The sequence below is a fragment of the Nesoenas mayeri genome (genome assembly GCF_963082525.1).
Source record: "Nesoenas mayeri genome assembly, chromosome: 5".
In the NCBI taxonomy this organism is placed as follows: Eukaryota; Metazoa; Chordata; class Aves; order Columbiformes; family Columbidae; genus Nesoenas; species Nesoenas mayeri.
In genome coordinates, this window is record NC_137548.1 from 34,382,308 (window position 1) to 34,404,136 (window position 21,829).

The window sequence follows — 21,829 nt, forward strand, 5'->3', positions numbered from 1 at the left end:
TGTATTTCCTCTTCCAGCTGTTTGTGGACCCTTGATTCTCTCTTAATGTTCTGTCCTCTTTTCCATGCTCCTAACAGGGTGATTTCCTGGTTGCCTCAACATTTGCTTTCCTTATCCTGATGCCCTGTGATTGCTCTGTAAATCTTTCTGTATAATTACATTTATCTAGGTTTGGTTTCCTGCACATATGCATGTCCTCCCCTCAGTCCCTGTTAACAACTACCACCCAACCATCTTATATTACACAAATTAACTCACTTGGAGAATTTTGTTATGCAATAAATAGCTCACAATGGCTCATCTCTAGTGCTTGCTTATCTAGAGCTGTCCTATTTACATGTAACTTTACTCAGATGAACCCTCTTGTTAAAAGTAAACCCCTTCCCCTCTCTTTAACTTCTAGTCAAACACCCAGATCAAACCCTTGATGTATCCTTGTAATTTCTTGGTAATCTATCAAAATTTTGCAAACATTATGAATTCCAATATATGGAAAAATATCTCTAATAATGTTCATTGTACTCCACAGCATACTACACATTTATGGATCTGATTACATCAATATCAGTGCCTGGTAAGTGACGTGGCATCTCTGTGCCCACAATGAAATCTCATTGGAATTTAAATCCTTTTTGAATCTGATGTATACATCAAGCAGAAAATTATTAATGCCTTGGATTCACTAACTTCTTGCTACAGGCACATTTGCTAAGCAATGTCATCCTTTGCAATAAATGATAGCACCTTTAAAAACCTAGGCTAAATATTACTTAATAAAGCCAACAGTTAACAATATGTGCTTAAAGGGCTAAATTTCAGGTTATTAATAAAAAAATATATATATAAACAGTACATAGTTCAGCATTTTACATAGATTTTATATGTTTGGTAGGTAACTTATAAAATTCTCACTAATACTAAAGTTTCTGTTAATTGGAATGAAAGATTTTAAGAGTAATAAAAGCATAAAAATATTCAACTGACAAAAAATTATATAAGCCTGCATGTATCTCCGGTAGCAGTGAGAAGGGAATACACTCCCTACCAGAATTTTGCAAGTAAGTAGTGTGCAGCAGCTACAAGAGACCGTGTAACATCCAATGCATGTCATGCCGTGCAGAAAGGGAGCAATCCTGGCAGAAAGTGACCACATGTTGAGCCTTCCTAAATGTAAGCTAGCTCACACTAGGAAAAATAAACCAATAAATCTGACACAGTTTATAAAAAGAGGGTAGCCAGCTAAATTGAGACATACCTGTAAATTTCAACGAAAACAGATACTTTCATGGACAATTTCTTTGTTAAAATCTCTACATATTGTTAAATTGTGTTCAGCATTTAAATTCTGCAGACTGGAATGAGGCAATTCTGCATGCAACACATCAATAAATGTAAATGATATATTGCATACAACTTATCTGAGGCCAAGCTAATTAAAGAATGAAACCACACCATATGTTAAAAATTAATTTCAAACTTTTGTTGAACTAGGACTATGAACAATTGACATGCAGTATCCAAACATAATAACAACAGCCTTTCCTATCACAAACGGCGTTACTTCCCTATTCTGTTTCTCACTTAGAGCTGCTACCTTAGTCTTAGGACAGCCTAGGCTATAATTTCTGTATAGATACAACAAAACTAACACCTATACTTCGTGGTAGTGTTCAAAAGATTATACCCAAGAAGAAAAAAAAAAAGTAAATTATTGCTATTCAAATATTTTAAAATACAATATATAAAAATATAGACCGGTATTTAAAATTTGATTTAAATTAATCACTTTTTTTGATAACAATTTACTTAAAAGAACTTACAGTATTTCTTGTTTTCTAGGGAAATTATATGAATCATTACTTTTACTGATATATATAATGATTTGGCATGTAAAATGTGAAAACAATGCAAAAAATGGCTGAAAACAAGTTGAAGATGAAGTTTCAGTGACAAAAACTACAGAGGCAGTATGGATCCAATAAGAAAACTGATTGTAGTAGAGAGCAAGTTGTCTCTGATCTTGGGAGAATGTTTTTGGACACCTAACAGCTTTTTTATTACTGTGGCTGATTAAAATGAAAAGCCTTACTACTAAAATGTTCTTTTTGATGAGTTTTTTTTGCCATGAACTATAGACCTTGCAGTCCACTGGGATACAAATCCTTTGATCCTGTGCAGTCACATAAATTCAAAGTCGTAAAACAACATTGAATTTGATTTTATTAGTGTGGCTGATGTTGCCAGAATTGTAATGCAACCTTGTTTTTCTTCTCTTTTCTTCCTTTTCTTTTTGGGAGGGGGTGAAGAGGAAAGGAGAGTTTACTGTCAACATTGCTTCACAATATAAAGAACTAATTTCTTTGGCAACCAGTCTCCAGATTAAGCCATTACAACAAAGCTTCGTAACAACATAGGAAAGTAACGATATATATCACATTCTCCTAAATTTCAACCAATGACTTGGTTGAGCAAAAGTCAAAGCAAAAAGTAGTGTAAGTACAGCACACAGAGAACAGTAAGCAAAGTTATATATCTGTAGAATGATAATGGGGAACGAGGAATACTACATTTCAGCAGGAATGTTTTGTCTAAAAAGTCTAAGAATACCTACACTGAGGAGATGACTAGCCTTGCCACAAATATGTGGAGCTGACATGCGCAGTGAAAACAGCTAGAAGATTTTGAGGTGTAGCATGCTGTTCACTTCCTAGCTATGGACGGAAATTAATTTTCAGGGGTCTTTTTGACAATGGTTATCAAAATAACAAGAGAGGTTCAGCTTTACTCTAAGGAACATAGTCATCTAAAAGAGTGCTTACAATTATCACATTCCTCACATGTTACAGAGAGGGACCTCAACACGACAAAAGAAATGGATTGTTTGGTGAAACAGTCCTTCCTCTGACATAAAATATGTTAAACTACAAAAAATACTACTCCTTTTTCTATAGCAAAGGAAATGAAGGCAGAGGCTAATTTCACATCAGCTTCACATTCAGAAAACAACAGTTTTCATTAAGTTACACACTTTCTATGGAAGAACAACAAAAAAATCTATTCCTTTCTTCACAACTTCATTATATATATATTTTTTTTTTCATATTGACAATATAATACTCGCCTCAGTTAAAAAGAAAATTCAAACTGCAGATACCATGCCAAAGCAGAGCATATAAAGAGATCTTACACACACAAGGTTATCTTTCATGACTTCTATCTTAATTTAACTAAGAAGCTTCCAATTCTGCAAATAAACTTTAGTGTTAAAACCAGAAGACAGTCTTTAAATATTCACCAATCAGGTAATATTTAGAAGAAAACCCAATACTGTGTTTATAACTAGCGCTAGCCTTCTTTTTAACACTGTAGATTTGTTTAAGCTCCACGTTGCAGATAAAGATACTAGTATCTCAGATATAGCTCATGAACTTCCAAGATTCCATCTGGATAAACAGAAGTATAACATCAATTATGGAAATGACTCTGTAATTGTGTAAAAGACATGCCTACTTTAAACTAATGTATACTACATGCTAATTGTGCAACATCACATTATTCTAGGAAACCAAAAATATTGCACATATAAAAATGTGTTAAAACCCCTAACTTGGTCAATTACTCCAAAGGGAAAAGTGTGGCTGCCAGGGTAACCTTAATTTTCTCTGTCTCCATCAATGTTTCCATGTAGAACAGCTACACAGAAACTTTATCTTCAACAGAACTGGTATCTCATTCAGACAACGTGATGGGAATTATTCCAGACAAAAATCCAAAACTGTATTATGAAAAAGCTGCAAGCTTTTAAGACTTCTGCATTATGTGTGCTGAGTTGAAAAGTATATAATGAACAAAGCATGGGACCTCAGTAAGAGACATATAACAGTAAAGACATGATAATGCTGATCTGGAAAAGCAGATTCTATACTTGCTTAAGTTGTAAAGTTCCTACAAGATGAGTCACAAGTCATTTTAGTCAGTGTTTCTCGAGTGGTAACCAATGATACACTTATTTTCTAAGCAGCTATCTTGAGATCCTGGGATCCAATCTATAGTTGTAAGGTAAGTTGAAATGAACTATGATGCGAATGTATATGTAAACACAAGCATACCAATGAATTTGTTATACCTTAGGTCTTTGGTAGACCTTAGGTGCATATAACATGAATTATAATACGTGCCATATCTGAACATATATGACAAAATCCAGTTTATACATACGAAACATCCTAACAAATTAAAACTTGGGACACTGGAAATTCCATAATGAAAGCATCTATATTCAGATCACATTTTGATTAATAAACAAGGGAGATTATTAGTCAGTGACCAACAAAGATAAAATCAAATACTGATAGACTATCTTCATTCTATGATACATATTCTGGGGGAAATTGTCCATTCCTAAGTAGAATGTTTATTGTGATGCCCAGATCCAAGTCTCTGCAATCTATCTCCTACAGTTTTGTCTTAACATCCAGATTACTTTCCCCTTCCAGCTAGCCAGTCTCATTGTAGTATCTCTACTCACCATTTTCTACCTAAAGCTCCACCTCTCATATCTCCATACATCTTTCCAGCTCTTGTGGCCTGCTTCAGATTCCAGTGGCTTTTCTTTGACATTGCCTTATAATCCAAAAGGGGTCAGGAGACAGGCTCCTAGCTTTTAGTTTCAAAGCATCCTTGGAAGGGTGATCCCCACCTAAGCAAGAGTAACTTGTGTCACCCATTCATCAGTGGAATTTAGTTTTGCCCCAGAGTTATTTTTATAACAACTTTGGTGGCTTCAGTATCCTTGGAGGCTTTGTGGAAATGGCACATTAAAAATTTGGTCAGCACCATAAGGTGCAAAAGGTACAATGAGCACTGGATTTACAAAGCCAGAAGATGTTAAAATCTGAAGTCTTTACTTAATATGAGAAGGAATAGATTTGTTTCAAGATATTTAACTTCCAATTTCAGATAGATTTTCCCTCTACCAGCAAAAAACTTCACCCTTGCCAAATTTGTCCCAGTTCTAAAAACAGGAATATTAAAGCAAGAATTTTTAAACTACACAAAATTATGTATTTCATTCAGAGAAACAGCTTACAATTATTAGATTCAAACAAACATCTGCTGTCATAAATTTCAAAAAGCAGATGATTTTGGCAAGGAAGCATGTGGTACATGTTTTTAAAATCAAACTGATAAGATAACATTGATACTATTTAATTTTTAGTGTCTTTTATACTCTCATGATGACATTTCACTCCTTTTCTCTTGTAGACAATTGTTTCCTGTGTTACAGAGGTCTTCCAAATCTGTCAGAATAAAATGTCATCATGTTCACAGTATGTGTTCTACTTTATTCTCCTGAGTGCACAGCATATTTACTCAAGGTGATGGGATAAATTAACTTTCACAAACTATGATAAATGCAGGGATTTATAATTAATTTTTTCAGAAGAGTTTCTTTCTAGCCCTAATTAAGCAAAGTGTTTTGTAATGTGTCTAAATTTGAACAGAAGCTCAGTCTTGCTGACGTTTTATCACTATAAATTGTCTTGTTGATCTGTACACACATTTCAGCTATATATTAATAATACTATGTCCACATACTGAAGCAGACTTAAAGAGATATTAACTGTATACAATACATATAATATGATCTGTGGTAACTTCTCAAATAAACAAGAGAATCCTTGGATCAAAATGTGGAATTAAGAGCATTCTGCAGCTGAAATGAAGTCTAAACAATCCAAGTTCTTACAGTGAATTTGTATTGATGAAATAATAGAGCAAGTAGCAGTGAAAAAAGAAAGAGGAAGAGGGGAAAACAAAAGACCACCAAACCCATCAAACAACAACAACACAATGAAAGAAAAGAGCCTTCCTGGATATTCAAGCTATCTGATAGAAAATAATCACAATCTAAATGCATGATTAAAGGAAAATAAGGATGAAAGGCACCCCTTGCATCAAAAATATGGAAAAGAGAAGTCAGTGGAAGAGGAGAAGAGGGTGAGAATTTTGCTTAATGGAAGTATCAGAGCACAGCAGAGATACTTAAAACTTCATCAAGAATTTGAGTACAGAGTATGACACAAATATAGGCATTATAATGTGCAAGTTTTTAAAATGTAATTAGCACTGAACTGGGAAATCATTCCCTAGTCTGCTACTCCATCTTCTCTAGCACTGGCCAAGCAAATATTTCATTACAGCATAATTTTTCTCCTGCTAGGATTTTTCTGTTTCAGGAAACACATACCTTAAAGATAATCTTACTCCCATTGTCTGGGAGCCCTAGGAGTACTGAAATTGACATTTTAATATAATTTCAGAGGATTTCAGTCTCTACTTTCTCATATTTTTTAAGCTTTTCTCAGCTTTTATATTTTCACTGTCTTGCACTGCAGAGAGGTTCTGCACTGAACCGGGGGACCTCCTTCAGGAGGACCAAGTAGCTAAGAAGATTCATAAGACACACAGTAAACATGCACTGGTAAACCATACATTTAACAGCTAACCACAAAAGTCTGAAACATTTCAAGTTAGGCAAGAGTAGTATCAATAATTAACCACAAGCTGGGAGACCTTCATCAGTAACAACACATGGAAATGCTGAAAAGCCCCAACAGCTCATTAGGAAAGACTGACTAATAAACCCTTGTGACCTTGGCTGCTCCTTTGAGCTGCAACCCCACTCCACGAGCCAGAAGCATACACGATACATATTCTCTTCTATTTGTTCATGCTGGGACATGAAAATCCGTTAGAAGAACACACAAAGCAGATAGCAACCTTATGGATGCATTTCATCTTGTAAAGATACAAGAATAACAATCTCAGTATTCCAAAGCAAAATATTATTACCAAAAGTCAGCATATTATCCACTTCTTAAATGTTGTTTTGTTAAATACTGTAGCATACCAAATCTTTCAACACTCTTCGTCATTGGCCCCCATATTTTAACAATAGATTTCAAAACATAGTGGCTTCTGACAGATCGTGAAACCCCTATACTATACAAGAATTCATGTATGCACATAGTAAACCAAGAGGAGATGAAAAATTCTTTTTTTTTTCCAGAAAGGAATCATAAAGATCTCTACTAAGAGCATCCATGTCAGAAAATTTTCAATTGAATCCACTTTGTTGTAACAGACTATCTACAACAGAGAAGATTAAGACAAATTCAAATATTGTTAAATGTTTGATTTGGTGTTAAAGTATTTAATTTCTGATGTCCTTTCTGAAGGTGAAATGAAATTTCATGTTTACGTACAAGTAAAAGACATTTTAAATTGTCAAAATAAAAGTGAAATCACCCACTTATATAAGAGGTTTTTTGATAAGCATTGTGGCATACAACAGTTTCAACACTGTTCACCACTACCACCCACAGTCAAATTACAAATGTCAAAATGTAGCAAAGAGAAGCAGCACCTTTTGTTACACTCATAATGAAGGAGCAATGGAAGCATTCACAAATGGAAGCACACTGACCTGAGGCAAAACAAATGGGAAAGTGGAAAGACAAAGGGCCAGGGAGAGACTTGTGAAGCATGAGATAGGTTAAAACAGATTTGAAAAGAATGAACAGGTTGTCACACAGGTAAAGCTTTATTTCTTCTCTCAATAACTGAGAAAATGCTTTGATGTCTTTGTGGTCTCAGTACAAAATAAAAACGAATCATTCTGCATTATCAGACATTTCTGACTGGTACTATGACTTTCTCATTCACATTATTTTTTCTTCCACAACTTTCAACCTTTTTCTATGGCACTTTGAGGCGTTGGTCATTAATCTCAATTTATGATACAAAATTGTTTTCAAAGTTAAGCAAGTTCACTTCTACATTTCAGCTCTTGAAGCCTTTGCAAAAAATGCAAACATTACTAAGGAGACCACAAAGGCCACTATGAACACCCCATGATACGTTATTCTCTAAATGAGGCCAGCCTGTTCTTTCATAATGTCATGAGCAGTCATACACCAACTGTAATTACTGTTAACTATTTCTTAAGTTTCAATAATATGTTCATAACTATGTTAGATGCATCTATAGGTATTTCCTTCTAAAATTTGCAATAAGATCTGTCAGTCATGTAGAAACATTACTATGTATGTTATGTATAACATATGTTAGATATAATACATAATATGTATAATTTACAAGCAATCTCTAGTTTATATTCTATTGTTATCAAATATTTGTTATTATCATTTATAGAATATATTATATAATGTGCATCATATAATATATAGTAATATTATTATAAAAACCTGTGATTAATGGCTAAAGACACTATTATTCTCAGTTTGGGAACATGTAAAAGATGCAGTGAGTTGGTGGAAGCCTAATGACTTGTATTAGAGAGAAAGATCCATCCTATCCCATGTTATAGGACACTTTAGGACTGTAATTCCATCTATTCTATTCCAAAAGCAGTATCAAACTTCCATGTAACTGAAGGTGAAGGGATATTTGGTACCATTGTGCTAATGGGAAGAAGGAGAAAATAGGGGAAAAGCTTAACTTTCAAACTCATTTTATCAAATGAACTTACAGAAAAAAATACGCTACATCCTTGTGCAGCTATGTTAACTATTAAATACTGCAATCAGCATATTGCCTTAAAGTCAGTTTCTTCCTTTCAGAAGTCAGTAGTCCATTTACAATATTTTGATTTAATGTTAAGATGCTGCCATCTACTTAGCTGGTTATTAGATACTCTAGACTTGGTTCTGTAGGGAAAAATACTATCAAGATGATGACAACTACTACTTATCTATCAAGCAACTTTGATTCTAGCTCCATGAAGTGCAAGCTAATTTCTGACCTAAAACTAAGACTGTGCCAGATCCACCAATAGTGGGCAGGATGATACCACCACACCTACTCTCACCATTTAGAAGGAGGTATGGAATTCGCACACATCCAGAGAAGCTGTGATGTGCTTTGGAAACTTCTTCTGGAAGACCGAGCTGACATCTAGTGGCAGAAGCAGGGAAAGTAAAAAATTCAACAAATAGCTTAATGTCTTAAAAATACATAATTCATTTTTTTTTTGCAAATAACAGGTGAAAAATTCAAGAAACGTTTTGAACACAGCAACTAGTAAACGTAGTTAAAGGTAACTGGGTAAAAAGAAAGTATTTGTCTCTACTGTATTACCCTTTCTAAAGATCATCTTCATGTAGATGATTCAGTTGAATTCTGTACACTAATGAACCCATTAAGAGATATTATTATTATTATTGGAACATCTTTCTTTTGAGGAAAGACAGACAGCTGGGTCTGTTCAGCCTGGAGAAGAGAAGGCTGAGAGGGGATCTCATCAATGTTTATAAATATCTCAAGGGTGCGTGTCAAGAGAATGGGACCAGACTCCTTTCAGTGGTGCCAACCAATACGATAAGGGACAACAGGCACAGGCTGAAGCATAAGAGGTTCCATCTGAACATGAGGAGAAACTTCTTTACCTTGAGGGTGCCAGAACACTGGAACAGGCTGCCCAGAGAAGTTGTGGAGTCTCCTTCCCTGGAGACATTCAAAACTCACCTGAACACAATCATGTGTGATCTACTCTAGGTGAACCTGCTTTAGCAGGTGGGTTGGACTAGATGATCTCCAGAGGTCCCTTCCAACCCCAACCATTCTGTGATTCTGTGATTCACTGTAACTTCAGCTGTCTACAGTATCAGCACCCACCCATGGGTAAAGCTCTGTTTGTACTCTGAATATTCCATAAGAAGTTTATAAGAAATGAATATTGCAAAAATAAATCTTAAAAAATAAAAATCCACTAGGATTTTCATTCACAATGAAAAAAAAAAACTTCAAAAATAAACAGTACAGAAGTGTAGGACACTTTCTATTGCTAAAGAGTAAACAGATCTCTCACAAGCCACTATATACAGGTTTCAAAGGACGGATTCTGGATAACTTTGCTTGCTTTCACCTTCAGAGGACAGTTTAATAATTTCTGGGAACTTTCCCCTACACTTATCTTCCAGGGCTCCTTAAAATTTTTCTAGGCATTTCAGGAATAACAAAGACTAAAGGTCTCACTCCTCATCTTTTACAGAGATGATGATCAACATTTTTCTTAAATACAAGATATGGGATTTGGATCAGTTTGCAAAAGAGCTGGTTCAGATAAATGTCTGTCTGTAGGTTCCTTCAGTGCATAGTACAAAACCACATTTAACCCAAGTATTTCCAATAGCTGGATATCTATCACCACATTTTTCTGTTATACCCTCAAAGAATAAAATGCAACAAGTTATTACATTAAATCACAAAATGATTTTGCTTCCCTACACATTCCCATATGGAATTTTATAATGTAAAGTTCAATAAGTACAGCAGCATGTAGTAATTCCTATTTTTTTGTCTTCAAATACATCTTTACCTTCCTTCAAATAATGAAAAGCCAGAGGAAAGGGAGTATACAGACAATGTCTGGTTTTCTCTTATGCATTCCATTTTTACCAGTGTAAATGCTAATAACATAAAGAATGAAAAACAATCATGTCCTTTTGCTGTTATATTTAAACATTACAGACTGAAGCAATTTCAAGGAAAAGTAATAATTTTTAAATTAATCATGAAACCCAGGAAAAATTATTTGAAATTAGAGACAAAATAATAAAGGTTAACAACATACATGCAAAGAAAAAAAAAAAGTTATTTAAAATGTTGGAACATCCGGGACACAGGAGAAAGAACCTCTTAAAGCAGATGGACTATAAAAAAGGGGAAAAAAATTACACCCTTTCATTCAGTAAACTACTAAAATTTAGAAGCAGAACTAACAATTTATGATTTATTAAAACAGCAGGACTGTGTAGCAGCATCTGACTCTCCGATTTCATCCAGTATAAAAAATAACATGCTGCAGTAAGATTTGACATTCTCTTCACAAAATGAATAACTTAGTGTTGACCTTTATTGGACACAGGACATATTAAGAATATAGGAATTCAATATTTTCAGCCTAAATGTTTTTTAGATTATTCATCTGGCACTATATAGAAATTTTCACATGACATTCTACATGTTCCAGAGAAATAAACAGTTCCAAACCAACTGTAGAAACAAAAAGGATGCATCCATGATGGGTCACATTCTAGTATAATGAATTCATTGTCAAGGAGATACAGGGAAAGAACAGGAACACTACTCAGATGGCATAGCATTCCAAAGTCATGAAAGCATGTGATATTATAATTTATTCATCAGCACTATAGACCAAAACCTATGTGCAGACTCTGTTTCAGGAAACTCTTGAAACACTAATAGCTGGAAATGGCATACTAGGGCAACATTTCTCAGTAATTTAATCACTATGCATCTTTTATGAACTTGATGCCTTACACCAGTCTGGGCTGAGGCAAAAAAATCAAGCAGCACACTGTTAAGGAAGGGGTATGGAGACAATGGTAGAAGAAGCAAAATGCAAGAGACAATGAAGACACTTAGACTTGCCAAAAAACCCAAATCATACAGGACCTCCATCATACAGGAAGAAAGCATTTCTCATATGTGTTTTCTAAGCACCCACTACTGGTCACTGCTGGAGACAGGATACTTGCTTCAGCTGCGCTTTGGTATAGGAAGTTTTTACATTCATCAATATTGTAAAATATCTCAGGAATCATCAGTCTTGCAAACTTGCAAACTTGCAAACAGAACTCTGTGCAAGGTCTCCAGTAACTTATGAGTAACTCCAAAACGGAACTCCAAAACTCTTGTTTGAATTATGTCTTGCATACAATAATCTAAATCAATTCTAAATCTAATCAATTCTAATCAATTCTAAATCTGAATCAATTTTTTTTTTTTTTTTTGAGCATCATGAGGTTAGACCTTTCACTTCAGTGCCATTACCTAAAAGGCCTACAAATCATATCACCTTTTCTGGTTTGCCTTTGGAACTACAGAGTGTGAGATAAAACAGTACCAAACATGTCACCAAATACATGCAATGTAAGAGAATGTGATCTGTAGGACATTGTTGCTAAGAATGCGTAAGTCTTCTACTAATCACAGACAGCAAATATTCGCATTTTAGCTCACTTCTAATTATAACTACATACATATATAAAACGGTGAGATTTTATGGTGCTGAAAGTTACATCACAATTTCATTTTTCTGGAAACAACCCACTCACAATTTCCTTACTACTAAACAAGATAACAAATAAACACAATCATTAAGACATGATGATATTTGAGGAAAAGCCAAATAATCCAGACAAAAAATAATAAACTGATTTAAAAGAGAATGTTTATATCATTCAAAGTTATGAGCAGCAAATAAATTAATCTACTTCTGCTCCAGTGTCTTTCAAATGTACTCTTGTGGGAAATAACATATGCAAGACAAACATTAACATTCTTTCAATGAAAGATGAAATTGGAGAGATGTGTGGTTTTTCATTATGCTTGTCAGTACCTGTCCCCTCTGCCTCTAGTGTTTCCAGGGTTGCTGGAGATGCACAAACACATTTTTCTCTCTCACTGAAACTACGTATTCTCTGAAATGCCCTCTCAAAATGAACAAATCCTCCTCAAATGCACCTGCTGTTCTTGTGTGAGAGAGTTATGTTATTCTTTATAAAAGTTAATAAAATTAATAGCATTTATTGTATATTACTGTTGTATTTACTTTAGTGCTAGCTTGCATTTCCCTGTGCTGAATTTTAAGAGACCAGAGACTCTTTGCCTGTCCTGTCCACTCCACAAGCCGCTATCATCATTCCACCCCTCTCTACTCAAAGACCTCACTGAGCTTTCCACACTTCATAGGTTTTACATTAATTGTTGCCTCAGCCTTCATGCAGACACAAAGACATAGATACTCTGCGTCATACAAATACTGTACTTGTACTAGTCTGATGATTGCTATACGTGATCTGCCTAATGACATGGCCAATGTTATCAATATCCTGGATTATCAGACTCCCGGTGTTAGGAAATTAGTGTTTTTTCCATTCTCTTCACCTTAATGAAGACAAAGAATATACAGAATGCAGAATGTTTTGTACTTGATTACTTGTAAAATAAGGATTTAGCATATGGACCTGTATTAGAACACAATGCAGCTATGCTTAAGAATATATTGCAACTGGAGAGAAAAGAAAGATGCTGTTAATTTTTCTTTAAACTAGGACTGCTCAATAAATTCACTGCAAGTTATACTGCCATTTGAGTTCCTGCTTTTAGATAAAACCACTTCCTTGTTACATTTCACTTTACTTGGCAGATTCACTTCTTAACATTTGATGGAAATATATGTTTATCCTACTTAAATCTGTAAAATGCACTAGAGTCAGGGAAAGAAAAAATCATTACAAAAGTATACCTTTAATGTTTCAATTTCTTCTTTGTGTTCTCTCTTCAAATGCAAAATTGCAGCTTGGTACTCTGTAAAAGTAAAAAAAGTACACTCTATTAGAGTTAGGAAACAATTTGCCATCTTCAGCATAGTATATTTCATACACGACCACTGGGTTCAGAATGCAAATGTAGGCTCTCCGACAGAAGACCTTTCACAAAGGTCATGGAAATCTGAATATAGTAATTAGCAATCTTTTCTAAGATCACATGACCAGATTTTACATGGTGCTTCTGAGACCAGAGGATAAAGCAAAGAGGTCTTCAATGATGAGAGGGGAAAATGGGTGGGAAGATACATCCGACTGAAATAGCAAGAGGTAACTTAAGTTTTGCTTAGCTTTGCAGATAAATGTGAAGCTGATAGGATATTATGACACATGCTTCCACACCAATATCTGAATTCTAACTAATGAATTGTAAACATACAATCACTATACACAGGCAAATTGGATAAAAGAACAATCACAAATACAAATGAAGACCTGGAAAATTACACAACAGCAAGAGATACAAATAATTCTTTGTCTTAATTATATCAGATGAAGATTAACTACAAGGCTTAAGTACCTCCACAGGGTAATAAATAGCTCTTTCATTTAGTAGGAATATAACAAAATACAAAGGCATAACAAAAATTGAAAGTGTGAAACTTAAAGCCAGAGAAAATTGAATCACCAGTGCAAAAACTAGGAAGCTGGGCATTGATTACACAGGTATAGTGATGGCTGTAAGTATAAATTTACCAAATGGACCTCTAGAACCTGGGTCTCATACTATGTTTTTTCTCCGTCCATACCACGGCTACAGTTGGCCAGATGAAGAAAGAGAAGACCTTTCATTACAGCTGTGTAATGATTTAAGAGAGGCCTGTCTTCTATAAGACATTGACCCAGAAGCTACAGCCCTCCTAAACAAACAACTGCAGTTCATTCTCAGAGCATCAAAGCCCCACTTCTATCTGCTTCCAAATCAAAATGCATCCAAAAGTGTATTTCTAGTTCCCTGGCTTGGCTTCTGCTTTCTTGACTTAAAAAGGAATCAAATCCTAATTTAAGCAAGGATTGAAAACAGTCCAACAACTTTACATTTTGCTGCCAATGTTATCTAATACTAAAAGGGTTTGTATCGTCCCTGGAACAGTAGAACAAATAAAATAGCATTAGAACATCAAAGCATGCAACAAAGCACTAGATCAGTAAAATATCCCAGTGCTTAGGTGCTTTTATCTTTTTTATTATTATTATTATTATTTTTATTATTTTTAATTTTTTCCTTTTTCTCTTGAAAGTATGTGGATGAAAGAGAAAAGGAAAGGTAACCTGGTCATTTCCCTGAAATCTGTATGGTGTGCAAGCTTTCAATGCAAACCTATATTTTTCAAACACAGGTGAGGCTATATGCAAGCAGCTGAATTGATAAACAAAATCAAAAGAAAAAGTAAAAACTTGGGTGATTCCAACTAGTAAGAGTATCTAGCTAAAATCCTCCTTCCTCTCTAAGGGCCTCTACTTCGAGCTTTCCAACATAGGAAATTTGCCTGCCTGCTCTGCTGGAGTCACAACCAGTTAGGTCGATGGACTTATAGATCTGTTGTTAATCCCTTTGACTGGTTGGTATTCCCTCTGGACACAGACTCTGCTTATCCATCCACATAAACAGGATTTAAGAAAACAGCTGCCTCAGGTCTCCAGAAATAGTTGTGACCCTTCTGGTACCTCAGCTGGTTAAGCACAGACTGAGTTTGCAGGGCATGAAACTTCCCAGCATCCTGACTTGAAGTTTAAATCTTTATGGCCACATGGTGACTAAAGCAAACAACAGGCTTTGACAACGCTGCTAACTATCAGTTCTTAGTCTGGCTAACAGGACACAGATCTACAGATCTACCTTAGCAAAAGATCTATTTTCTATGTGGGATTGCTCAATGCTTAACATTCTTTGGGATTTGAGTAAGAGAGTCATAGTTCACATATGCTGACATAGACCTGCACTGGCACCAAAAGCAGATTTTTTAGCATTTCTACACATTCCCAACCCTCTGTTGTTTATTTTCTTATCTTGGCACAAATGTTTGTGCAGCTAGAGAATGACTGGAGAACTCTGATGGATGAAACCTATTCTCCCTTTTAGACAGTGTAAAAAGTTAAAGAATTTTTAAAAAATTAAGCATACACCATTTTTTGTGGCAGACATTTTGCAAAATACCATTATTTTAAGTTATTTAAGTTGGCATGTGTTTTTTGTTACTTCTAGCTAAATAGAGATTGCTTTGTTGAATCTTTGTTCTAAAGCAGAAGATAGAAATCAGCAATTATTTTATGTTTTACTTATTCCCTAAAAATATGCTTAGAAAGTACTAGATCATAATAATTAATAAACCCAGTTCATTACTTTAAACAATGCTACTGCATAAAAGCAAGTGTTTAATTAATTTATATACTGTAACATACTTAATAGATTGACTACTATGCAATAAACTGACATTCTACAGCATAAGTTTCTTTCATTTCTTTCTACCATTATATTTCTCCTTTACGTAGAAGAAACTATCTATTGGCTAGAAGCTGACACCTGGCAAAGTACCTTTCAATTCTTCTAAAGCAAACACTTATTTTTGTGTGTAAGATATTAAAGTGAAAAAGGAATCACATCACAATTATAGTTTTGTATAATACGAAGTAACTCATGTCTATTCATTTCATATTTTTGTGAAGTTGACCTAATTTCTATATCCGTTCTACATAGATTAACATCCCAAGATGTTAACTTAACATCCCAAGAAAATATCCTGCACATAGAGATGGAAATCTGAATCATTAAAACACTGAAGAATTTGACTAGAAAGAATATTCCAAAAATCAGTTTCTGAAGATACTCCCAACAGAACAATTAAGTTTAATTATGCAATGGTGTTGGGATGATGCTTAGAATGGTAAAATCACAATAGCAAACTAAACAGTAACGACATGATAATAGAAGTAACTCCACTGCAAACAAAATATAGGCAGGGCTTTATAAACTGCGTTCTTAAATTCCATTTGACTCACAGAGTCATCTAGGCTACAGAAACAATCCAGAAGTACTATAAACTCTAAATTATCAGTGAATGCTTCGTCTAGTTACAAATTAACTATGACAGAGTTTAAGAAATTCCATACAGCTCTGTGTGTAGCCAGCCTGATTCTCATATAATCACTGTAACTAATCCAGCTTTAGGAGTTAAGACACATGAAGATATGTGGAGAGTTCTTAGAGCCAGCTGAGATAGAAGGTTGCAACTGGACTTTATGACCTCCCACTTCCTGGTACTACAGTATCTTAAGGACCTTTAAGACCAACATGGAAATAAAGCTTCTAATCACGGAGTCACAGAATGGCTGATATTGGAAGTGACCTCTGGAGGACATCTGGCCCAATCCCACTCTGAGACCTGCTTGCCCAGGGCTATGGCCAGATAGCTTTTGAATCCTTCCATGGATCTTCATCCTCCTCATCCTCTCTGGGCAATCTATGCCAGTGCCCAGTCACCTGCACAGTAAGAAAGGGTTTCCTGATGTATAGTTGGACCTTCCTGTGTTTCAGTGTCTGCTCACACTGGTTCTGTCACTGGGCACCACTGGAAAGAGCCTAGCTCCCCCTTCTTTACACCCTGCCTTATAGATCCAAACTGATCTTCCATCACAAGGTGACTCTTTATTGTATCCCATGGCAGCACGCCACCAAGTTTGTGTAATGTCAGAGGGGTTGTATTTTCTGAGGTTTTAAAGTTGTTCATTCACAACAGAAGCTGATTGTACAAACATCCTGTTGTACTCACCTGGTCTCCATGCAGCCTGCCAGGTTAGTGAAAAGTGTTTCAGTAAAATGCTTTTTTTAAAGTAGCAGCTTTCAAGTTGGCAAATTACATGGGAAGCTGGACAGAGGTCTTGGTGAAAACTAAAGATATTCAGATATTCCCTTTTCTACCTTGTTATTGGAAAAATAAAATAGTTAGTAATTGAGATAAAATTAATAATTAAAAGATTTTTCTTACTGTGAAACTTACATTTCCATCTACTCCCATGTTTTGCTGCAGTTGGTAGATAAGACAGACATCTAATGCAAGCCTTCTAATCATGTGGAGTTATCAGATAGATCAAACCTCTACTTGGACCTCATCCTCAGGAGAACAATAATGATGAGAAAATGACCCTTCCCTCCACCACCACTACCACTTTACTGCATTTTGATCCTGTACATTTGTACATTCTGCCTCTAGGACTTGCCATATGTATTTTGCATCCAGTGTGTAACATACACCAACATTAAACCACGAAGGTCCCCTGTTCACATAGAAACAGGACAAAGAGATGTCTGTGGTCCAGATCAAATCACTTTTCCAAGTTTGGACTTCTATCCAGATCACTTTCAGAGGCACAGTTATCACTCAGTGAAGGTACTTGGGGGTTATCCAAGTCAATCAGACTTTACAGAAAAGCTGCACTAAGGCATAACAGGAGAAAAAAATTGCTACAAAAGTAGGTGAAAATACCTAGGTTGGAAAGATAATCTCATTATAAACCGTTAAAGCAGCAGAAAAAGGAGCTGTATTTCTTTACAGAAACTGAGACAGTTTCTAGAAGACACTCGAAAGTGAAGTGAATTAAGTAAAACCACCTTGCTTTGCATTACCCATGTCACATATTCCTAATTTACAGAGTTTTGGGGGCACTTTTGTTCCTATTATTACAGACCTCTGTAAAGGTAAACTGAGAACTGCCACAGTCCAGAGTGGTGCAACTGCAAAATAAAAATCATTCCATTTCATAGCAAACAAATGTATATCTCTATTGAGACAAGCCAAAAGGCTATTTTGTCTAGTATCCTGCCTCAGTAGCTAAAAAGCAGATGACATGTAAAAAATTAAAAACCAGCAAAAAGGTGGTAGCACTTTTCCGGTACTACTGGAAGTGCAGCAACCTGATTTGCAATTCAGGAACTTTCTAAACCAGAGAAGTTGTTTTCATATTTAACAGTTTGCAAGTGGATTCCTCTTCCTAGAATGTGCATTGCTGACCTTAAAACTCCTGCAAGCAGACAGTCCTGCAGCAAAGAGTTCATTGCACATTAGGTAAAGATCCTTTTGTTATTTTGAATCTGCACCTGTTTGGTTCATTTGATGTCTCCAATTCCTGTGCTAGAAGAAAGAGTGAGCAATTGTTCACCATTTACCCATTTACTTTTCTTCATGATTTTAGAGATCTCCATCATATGCCCCCTTGACTGATTCTTCTCCAGTCGAAATAATAGTAGTCTACATAGGCTTTCTTCGTAAGGAAAACGTTCCATATCGTTGATCAAAGTTGCCATCCTTCCCTGAATGTTTTACAGCTCTACTGTACCCTCTCTGAGTTGACAAAAGTACATTTCCCAACAAAATTCAAAATGTGGATATTTATACAAAGGCATTATGATGATCTAGAAGATTTTATCTTCTATTTATTTCTTACTATTTCCTATAACTTCAGTTGCTTCTATCAGCAATAACTACATAGAACTGACCTGACACTTGCCAATATCTATTTCAACTGCAAAGCTTTGCTTTTAAAGACCAATTGTCAGATCAGACTTCATTATTATATATATATTTAGGATTTTTTTCCTCAAGTGTACATCTTAATACTTCTTTATTTTGGATTTCCTTTGCCATTTTATCACATAGTCCCTCAATCCTAGAGTTTATTTTATTTTATTTACCTTTTAATTTTTTCTTAATTTTCAATCCTTATGAAAAAAAGTTTGCATCCTGATGAGAGAATGGTAAGTTTGTGTTCAGGTTTTATTTTCATCACTCTTACTAACTTCACATGAGTTGCAAGCTTCCCAATTCACAAGTCTCATTTTTGCAGTTCATTCATGAGTACGTGCAGTATATGCAGAATGTTCCAGAGCATTTGCACCCTCAGCAAGTTTGCTGACAGTACAAATCTGGGAGAAGAGGCTCATAATCTGGAGGGTCTTGCTGCGATCCAGAGAGACCTCAACAGGCTGGATAAATGGCCTGACAGGAACCTCATGATGTTCAATGAGGGGAAGTGCAAAGTCTTGCACCTGGGGAGATACAACCCCACGCACGAGGATGTACTGGGGGCCAATCGGCTGGAAAGCAGCTTTGCAGAAAAGGACCTGGGGGACACTGAGTTGAATGTAAGCCAGCGGTGTGTCCTTGAGACAAAGAAGGCCACAGTGTCCCAGGTTGCATTAAGAGGAGTCTTGCCAGCAGGTCGAGGAAGGTGATGTAAAATTAGCGACTTCCACTGGGTGGCAGTTTTGTTCTCCATTAATAACCTTTTTCTTCTTTTTCTTTTTTTTTTCTTTATTCTTTTCTTTTTTTTTTTTTTTTCCTTCCTGAACTCAAACTATAATTCACCAATTCATAGCTATATATACTGTTTTTTTATTCTGAATATGAATGTGTTATCTCATTAGTTTTTCATCTAGATTTTTATTTTAATACAGTTTTGTGTTTTAGCTTTTCCTAATGATTGTTAGATTGTATTTGATAGTAACATATATATCTGAAATTTCCTTGTTCTGCTGTATGTTTTTATAAGGTGTTTGGGAAAAAAAAATAAACACAACTTACAAAATTATCAACTAGACTAATGTCATGATCCTGTTCTGCCACTCACAGATACAGTTAATATTAGAAAGTATTATAACTTTAATTTCAGTCATATCATATTTGGCTCTGCCTACACGCAGCTGCAGGAAAAATCAATTATAATTAGTATGTTATCTGATTTTACACAAATATTTTAGCATTGAACATTGCAGAATCAGTGCAACTTTGATAACATTCTTCCTTGGCTAACTTCCAGTTTTGGTATCAGTCTGTTTCCTTATTTTAAAGTAGGCTGGCAATATGATCATGTAAAGATAATATTGACTAAAAAGATATCAGTATATCAGGAAAAGAAATCTGGATCTAAAAGCAATGATTTTTTTAAATAATATTTTCTTTATCACAAGGTACTACAATATTTTAAATACACCAATTAAAGCAAGAAATTAGCATCAGATCCAAAGTAATGGGTTGCAAGAAGGAAATTGGGTTGTGTTTTAACTAAACACCCCTGCAAGCAGGAAGCAACTCCGTGTCCTGTAATTGCATTGAATATAGCATGTGAACAGATATGATAATGATTGTGGAAGCACAATGGAAAAGCTGAAGAAGCAAAACAAAACAATTAAAAATAAGTTAATAATTGAGATGGACAAGAGATGAACAAAGGGCTTAAAGAAGGCAGAAATGGAATTCATTATAGAATCACAGACATCAGCTGTGTGAAAACAAGAGTATCACACATTGTGAACCAGTGGGCAAATGCCTACAAGCATTCATAAATCACATCTTCTAGAGCAGAGTGTACAAATACTCTAAAGAACATTAAGGGTGTACAGATACAACAGCAGGAGGTTTCATTCACATTCTCTTGAACAGCAATTTAAGAACAAAAGTGCCTGGAACCCCAAAAATTGATACCAGATACCAAAACGTACATACAAGGAAAAGGAAACTCAACAGAGAAAGCTTTCTCATCTGGATGTAAGTTATACAAAAAGCACATAGTTTTTAATAATTATTGTATTTTATAACTGTGAGTTTTAAAGCTTAACACAGAATAATCTGAAACAAAGGAAGATGTATTCAATATATTAGACTAATTTTTACATCACTGTGTTTTCTAAAATTTTGACCCTCAAAGTTAATCTTATAAATAAAATATATAACAGACAACTGCTAATATCAACTATTAATAATCATAAACCCCAAGTATCTAAAATAGCAGCATATTCTAGTATTATTAGGCCCTTCATATTTGAACATGAATAAATTCATTGGTATTTACTGTGCCACCTGTTCAGCTTTAGTATTTATTTTAACTTTCCAGGATAAATATGATCTCCAGGCAATACACCTGTAACTTCTTCGGGCCTGTTGGGGTCTATGGTGTCTACAGAGAAAGTCGAGCTAGGATATTGAGGTGTTAAGGATGTTGAATGGAGGGTTTTGTTTGAGCTGACTTCTTTAACACACACAGAATTCCCAAATAACTACACCTCTGATAATTTTAGTTACAAATTCAGAAGACCTCCAAAATCTGAAACGTCTATCTGTATGATCAGTAAATATTGTTTAGTGTGTTCAAGAAGTCACATAGGCCAGAATTCCTTGATCTCAGAACCCCAGCTTTTTAGGGCAGAGATGAGTGGTAGGATTTTCTTTTACTGTTCCACGAACAATTCTAAGATGTTGTTTACTTATTTGTTCTCCTGGAAAGGAGGGAAAAAAATAAAAGATTTATGGGATGGGAAAACCTAATAGCTCGCCCATTTGCCCAGTCTCCAAGCAGGCAATAAATCACCTGAGTGGCCTGTAAATCTAAATATCTAA

General features: G+C 35.2%; 1 protein-coding gene across 1 annotated transcript in view; it reads right to left on the reverse strand.

The window, feature by feature from the left end:
• FMN1 (formin 1) overlaps positions 1-21,829 on the reverse strand; it is a gene marked incomplete at both ends in the record, with an annotated part of 135,459 nt that overhangs the window by 97,009 nt on the left and 16,621 nt on the right. Inside the window, one exon of the mRNA XM_080345247.1 lies at positions 13,358-13,419. Coding sequence (XP_080201373.1) covers positions 13,358-13,419 — 62 coding nt within the window. The remainder of the gene's footprint in view (positions 1-13,357; positions 13,420-21,829) is intronic.